Source organism: Petaurus breviceps, unplaced genomic scaffold (assembly GCF_028583685.1).
Source record: "Petaurus breviceps papuanus isolate PSGF00001 unplaced genomic scaffold, PetGlider_PUasm1.0 188, whole genome shotgun sequence".
Taxonomy (NCBI): domain Eukaryota; kingdom Metazoa; phylum Chordata; class Mammalia; order Diprotodontia; family Petauridae; genus Petaurus; species Petaurus breviceps.
In genome coordinates this window covers 37,790,912-37,798,014 of record NW_027185804.1, presented here as the reverse complement: position 1 = coordinate 37,798,014, position 7,103 = coordinate 37,790,912, and the positions used below count along the sequence as shown (strand labels likewise).

Here is a 7,103-nt window from a genome sequence, read left to right as displayed (position 1 = left end):
AGGGTCACCTTCACTACAGTAGCAATCTCAATAGGGCTTATTTTGGGGGGGGAGGGCTTATTTTCGGGATAGGTCTTATTATTGGGGAAACACGGTATAAGGAGGCTACTTCATCTGTCTTACGGCTTTAGAAATCAACCTTCCATATTTTGGCCTCTATTCTATTTCCTGAAGGGTGAATTAGGTGAATATGTGCTCAGTTTGTGGTTACTTCCTGGTCTTTGGGTTCAAATTTTTTTAATTACTCAGAGTTAAGTGATTTCTCTGGATCTGATTTTGAAAATCTCAAAACATTATTGAAGTGTGACTACACAGAGTAGATTTTTGCCTTTTTTGGTCTTTATTCTAAACTCTCACCTGGTTTTTTTTTGTTTTGTTTTGTTTTGTTTTTTTATGGCAGGGGCCTTATTCCTCGCCTCTTGGGGGACATCATTTCCCTGTGGCTCTGTAATTCATTGGCCTACCTCGTCAATACCTATGCACTGGAGAGTGGGGTATGTTGTGTGTGACCTGCATAAACTATGACTTGACACAGCTAGTTTAGTGAAAGAGAACTAGAATGATGTCTGGACTGCCATGAACTAGTGGAGAAGTTTATACTCTTGGCCTAAATAAGGCCCTGTGGATTCCCAAGAACTTGCTGTGCTGTAGGTTTGGTTCAGGATTATGCAAAAAATAGCTAGAATTTATGTAGCACTTTAAAGTTTTGCAAAGCACTCTTTAGATATTATCTCATTTTATATAGGTACCCTTATTGTTCCCATTTTACATCTGAGGAAACTGGAACGAGCAGGGGCTGACAGACTTGTCCAAGGTCACACAGGTATTATATGTCTGAGGCCAGATTTGAACTTAGGAAGATGAGTCTTTCTGACCAGACCTGGCACTTTATCTACCTAGCTGCCCAGTTACCCTGTACCAGGGAGAAGAACAGAATGCCCTGTGGGGCTATGAGGAAATGTCAGTCAAAGAAAATCCATGATCAGACATGGATTGAATTTGTGTATCACTGAGAAGGGCCATGTGATGGATCTTCCTCCAGCAGGCCCATATGTCTTAAACCAAATACTAAATACTCTGTTACTAGAGAAATTATATTTCTAGTCAATAGGAGAGAGAGGGAACAAGTATCTCCTGTGCGTCCAGCACTGTGCTAAGCACCTTACATCCCTGGACATAGATGCTGTTATTAATCCAATTTTACAGTTGAGGAAACTGAGGCAGAGATCAATGAAGTGACCTGCGCAGGGTAATATAGCTAGTGTTAGGCTAGATTTGAACTCAGGTCTTCCTGACTCTGGGCCCAGTACTATATCCATTGTGTCATCTAGGTGCCTCTAGGTAAGGGTTAACCAGTCTTTTAAAAATTCTGTCCTCATTCTTCTGTACCTAAATCACTTTGACCTAATGTGTATTTGTCTGCTGTTTCACATGGATCTGAATGATCATATTTGTCTACTTCTTTGCAGTATTTTCATCTCTAAAATCTAGTTGGAAGACTTTGCAAAGAAATTAATAGTAAATGAGGTGTGGAATATATTGATAGTCTTAACTGTTAACAGCAGCGGAATTTTCTCATTTGTTCTAAAGGTTTTCCCCTTCTTTAGGTTTCCACCATGAGTGAAATGAAGAGTTATTCCCAGGCTGTCACTGGAGTAAGTTTGTTCATTTTCCTCTCATCAGCTTAGAAATAGACTTTTGTTTTTATCATCCAGTCTTTGTTGAGAGTATTTGAAGAAGTCAACCACCGTATATCTATCAGGGTATTTCCTACCATGTTCATTGATATTTTGTAGGTGAATAGTGACACCTCAATTTCTTAAATCTTATTATTGAATCCATACAATTTCTAACAAATCAGCTGTCCCCCTCTATTAGCCTAGTGTTATAACTGTGAATGACCCTCTGGCCTGAGGGAGCGAACTTCCTGATACTGCAGTGCTGAAGAATTTTCCTTATCTTGAGATCTGTGTGGTACCTTGAAAATGTCACCTAACTAAATCAGCATCCTGTGGAGGTGGAAACGGTAGCCATGTTCACGTATTTAGCCGAGAGACTCTGAAATTTCCATTAATATCTGATTATATTTGTATATCATTTTCTCCCATGTATGAGGAAGTATTTTTCTCTACATGAAACTGTTGATCATACCACAAAAGTGAGATCTCTTTGTGAGGAAATAGAGAATTTGTTCAAGGCCTAACATCCTGCTGCTAATGGCTAGAATTTGAAGGATGCATAGCATGTTCATTGGGAAGTCCCATGTTTCTCATCCCTGTGCTCAGAACAAATGCTTGATCATTTTTTGATCATTTGTCTCATTTACTTCAAGTGCAAATGACATGCCCCTGGGCCATTTGATACAGAGATAGAGACAGACTAGATGGTGGAGAATCAAAGGTGGTCTCAAAGGCGCTGCCATCTTCTTACTCTTTGGTGCTCTAGTTCTTTGCCAGTATGCTGACCTACCCTTTCGTGCTTATCTCCAACCTGATGGCTGTCAACAACTGTGGGTAAGTGTCCCTCGTTTGCTTTCTCTTGAGTATCAGCTCCTTTTTTACTCAGAGGACGTGGCCCTAATGGGAATTTTGGAAAGGACCATTTTTTTCTTCCAAAGCAATTATCTTCCTTCTGTAATCAAAGCCTGTTGTGAATTCTGGTCCCTGATTTGGTATTCATGCTAGTAGTTGTGTATTTCTTAAGAAGTAGCACATTTGTTGAACTTTTAACAGTTACTTATACTAGGTACTGTATGACATAAAACAGATTATATGATCTTTTCCCTCAAGGAGCTTCCCCTCTAAAGGAGGCAAGCTAGCTGTTGAATTCTTCTGTTTTTTTTTTTTATCAACTCATGTGCACAAAATTCAGCTATATCCCTTCTGACTGAGAAAGAGGGAGGGAGTTACAAGCCACTTTGTGTGTCAGGGACTGCTAAGCACTGGAGATACAAAGAGAGAAGCAAGACCCATTCTCCTCGGCTAGCTTCCAGCACATAGGATGATTTCAGTTTCAGCTTTCAAGTTAGATAGGAAGGTCCCGTGGTCCTCCGGGGACAGTGGCAAAGCAGATGCTAATGCCCTTTAATGTCATTTCCATGGACAAAATGATATCAGTTTTTAATGTTAAGCCTTTGACAGGACCAGAGACTTGGATAGCCAGAACTTTTATGGGTCTTCAGGATGATGGCTACAGGCAGGGGCCTGGAATCGTGACTGTCCAAGGTTCTTGGTCTGTCTCCATTGGGGCCCAAGGGGAATGGTGACCAGTTTGACTTGCCTGGCACATACTGATTTGTGTCTCTCCTTCAGGGTGCCCCATTGCTTCAGCTCACCTGGCTTGCGTGCTCTGGGTCCCAGTTAGGGGGACTAGCTGGCACTTCTCCACAGGAGTTACCTCTTATTGATGGCTGTGAGGGCCAGGTGATGAGTGTTATGGGTATTAGGTTGAAACTTCAGTGGAAGAGGACTTTGTGGAAGGACTGGGTTTGAAAGGAAGTGTATTTGGCATGTTCCTTTTCATTGCCTTTTCTCCTCCTTACATTCTATCACTTTACTTCAGGGATCCATAATTTCATCTGGATGGACAGTCCCTCTGCTCACACAGATTACAACCTCTACATCTTTTCAGACAATCCCCTTGAAAAATTCATGTCCACCTGGCCAGCCTGGTGGTGAGCCTTTCTTTCCTGGTCCTCTCCATCACTGGGCCTGGGGCTATTGTTCAGGGTTATGGTGTCAGGAGGGCTTCGTGGAGACTGTTGCTTTAAAGGGAGGCCAAAATACAGATGTCCCGTTTTGGCCTGTTGAGTGGCCTCCAGAATTCTTATTTCTGACTTAGTGGTAATTTGTGTCTATATTCTTCATTCTATCCCTGTGCAGTGCCTAATGCAGAGATACCTTTGTTGACATGCCTGACAAACAGGATGAGAGCTGAGGAAATGGAGTCTAAGTGTTCATGGGTTCATAGACTTTGGCCCATTTTGTGATTTTTAAGGCAACTCAGAGTAGAAATGTGTGTGAGAGGAAGGCTTTGTGAACATTCTCTCCAGATACTGCCAAAGTGAGGGGGTTGGTGTCTGTCTGAATGTGGAGAGCATGGTTGCCTGAGTCTCTTTGATGGTAGTTGTCGTGCTTAAGTGTTTTCAGAGCCTCATGTGGGGTCTGCCAGGCAGGTTCCCAAGGGCTGAAAGGGGAGACACATGTAGCACTAGAAAGAATGAAGAAGAAAACACACAAATGAGCCAAGTATCTACTAGCCTGTGGATTCATTTGGAAAAGACTTAGTCCCACCTGTCCCGTTTCAGTGAAGTTTATTTCCTCACAACAGGCATCTCTTCTTCCATACCTTTGTAACCAGGACTCTGGGCTAGAGGGTGCCAGGCTCTCCAGAGACATGGGTGGCTAACTGAGCTTCTCTCTCTTTCAGGCTTGCTGGTGGATGCCCTCCTTATGCTCCAGTTTACTCTTCCTGGTTAGACTGTTGGTGCATGCTGCAGAAAGAGGTACTCTTTTTTTTTTTTTTTTGAACCAGTGTTCCCAGGTTCTTAACTCAGTTCCTTCTTCTCACACAAGTTTGACCTGCAGCTACCAATCCGTCATTTGTTTAACTGAAATGGCAGTCTGACATTCTGGCAGAAGGGGCGGATGTCATGCTTAGAAACAAGAAACAGGAGATGGGAGAAGTAAACCATAGAATATTTTTTAAAAGCACATTTACCTATAAGGGGTCGTCAGTTCATTAGATGCCTAGGTTATTAAAAAGGGTCTTGGTTACTAAGCATTTGATTCCTTCCCACTCTGAATCAAATGAAGATTTAGATTTTTTTCTTACTCCTCCAACAGTTATCATAGGCTAAGTGTTATCCTGCTTTGCAGGTAAGGATTTCTGGCACAGGAGGTTACATTAGTTTGTCACGTCAGTGACAGCTCGGGTGCCTGGACTGCATTATGGCTGGGTGCGGTCTAGGGTGCCGGGTACCAGATGGCCTCTTCGACCTAAAGTTGATGCGTTGGGATGTTGAGGGAGCAGTGATTTCTCAGGCGTCTGGTCCAGCTGTGACCATGGCCACCACTGAGCGGTGAGCCTGTTAAAGAGCAAGGGATTCTCTGGCCACAATGGTTCTTGAGTGTTTTCAAGACACAAGGTCAGGAAGAAAGGAGATAAAGTTCTTTGTCGCATTATTTTGTGACACTTGTGATAGATGTGATGGCAGGCCTTGGTGCACACACTCCGGATCCGTCTGTAAAAAATGAATAGGAGACACCAAGCCTCACTGAGCTTGCCGTATCCCGGGACAGAAGTCCAGTGACCTTCTCAGTGTTTGGCTGAAATAACCTTTGTGTAGTAACTTTCCCCGCTACGCTCAGGGATCACATACTTCCTCCCTGCGTTAAGCAAATGAGTTTACTAAACTCTTCATCACAGTCACTGTTGTCCCCAGTTTAGGGAGAGAAAGTTTATCCTTGTAGTTAGCCTGGCTTCTCCATTGAGCCAGCCCCCAGGTAGAAAAGTAAGAGTGAAGGCACCCGGTTCTCCCTGTGGCTGGTTCCCTTACACCTTCCCAGAATGACCTGGGAAATTGAGCCAGCTCCAGAAGAAGATGCCAGGCCAGACCTGTAAGGAGAAGAGCCCAGGGGTCTCCTCGAGTTGGCTGCTTGCTGGGACCCAGCACAGTTAGTAAAATTGGACCACGTGTAAGTCAGACATATCCCTATATCACTGCCAGCTTTATAAGGCTGGGGAGAAGCTCTTCTCGCCCTCTCTGGGAGGCAGAGTGGCATTTCATTGGTATTTGGTGATTTGGCTTGTCACCATTATGCAGAGGGTGTAGCTTTCAGGTTTTGGGGAATGGATCCTTTGTATGCCCTAACCATTCAGTTGCATTTCCAAGAGATCTGTTTTATCTTTTCTCATTTTGCCAATTGGATTGATTGATCTCATGGCCTTTACTATAAGTTTTATTTATCTGTTTGATTTTTTCCAGGGAAACATGAGTCGTGGAAATAGCTTGTTTTTCCGGAAGGTCCCCTTTGGGAAGACTTACTGTTATGACCTGAGGATGTTAATTTGAAGATGTGGGGCAGGGGCAATGACATTTCTGTAGTCCCAGATGCACAGAATTATGGGAGAGAATGTTGATTTCTATACAGTGTGGTGCGCTTTTTTTTAATAATCATTTAATCTTGGGAAAATGGAGGTGTTTGGTGTCTGCCTTTTTTGTTCATTTCCCAATGCAAACTGCTTTACTGCTGAGATTCCCCAATGATTCTTTTTTCTGAAATGGGCAGTTTTTGCTTTGGGTTTAGATAAAATTTACATAAAGCAAAATTGCACTTTTCTACAGGAATGGGCAGGTTATTATGGAGTTTAGGCCTTGATTTTAGACTTTTTTAAGAATAAAGAATCAATAAATTCTGAAAAGGAATAGAAACAACTTGTAAAACTTCAGAAAAATTAATAAAGTAACTTTCTAGGAGATAAATTATTACTCTCCTCTTGTGGACTCAATCTGTAAGGAGATGGTAGGATATCCACAGAGCCTCCTTCCCAGTATATGGCTCTGAATAACTAAGTTTCTCTGACCCCATCCCTCATTCTGCACAACTCAGTGGAAATAGAAGTGAGTTTTGAGAGGGACATGTTAACAATAGCAAAAATTATTTTTAAATTCCTTTGACCAAAGTGAAGTAAGAGAAAGCTGACTTGGTAATGACTTGAACCCTCCTTCCCTATAAGCTCCACAACAAACATTGTAAAGTAGAAAAACACTGCAGCGCTGTTCTTGGTCCTCTCTATGAGCTGTGTCCTTGCCACACCCAACAGTGCGTTATAATTTGATTTTAACTGTATATGATCTTTTTATTTTATTCTTTCCCTCCTCCACCATTTTGTTTAGAGGCTGTTGGGAGTGGTTTAGTTTTTAATTCCTAATGACACTCTAAAAAGGATTTTGGTAATGCTGAATCTGATAATGTAGATTTCATTCTCCACTACCAAGATTTTCTTAGCCAAAACATCAGTAGCCTGGCATGGTGTGACCCACAACCAAGTGTGTTACAGAAATTTACAGAACAAAGAACATTTTAGAAAGAAATGGAAAA

The 7,103-nt window shown here is 42.2% G+C and overlaps 1 protein-coding gene across 1 annotated transcript in view; it reads left to right on the top strand.

Moving 5' to 3' along the window:
- Positions 1–6,484, top strand: part of MTCH2 (mitochondrial carrier 2) — a 23,232-nt gene extending 16,748 nt beyond the window's left edge. Inside the window, exons 9-13 of the mRNA XM_069091639.1 lie at positions 401–494; positions 1,608–1,655; positions 2,446–2,513; positions 4,429–4,504; positions 5,987–6,484. Coding sequence (XP_068947740.1) covers positions 401–494; positions 1,608–1,655; positions 2,446–2,513; positions 4,429–4,504; positions 5,987–6,073 — 373 coding nt within the window. The 3' untranslated portion in view covers positions 6,074–6,484. The remainder of the gene's footprint in view (positions 1–400; positions 495–1,607; positions 1,656–2,445; positions 2,514–4,428; positions 4,505–5,986) is intronic.
- The last annotated feature ends 619 nt before the right edge of the window (positions 6,485–7,103 follow it).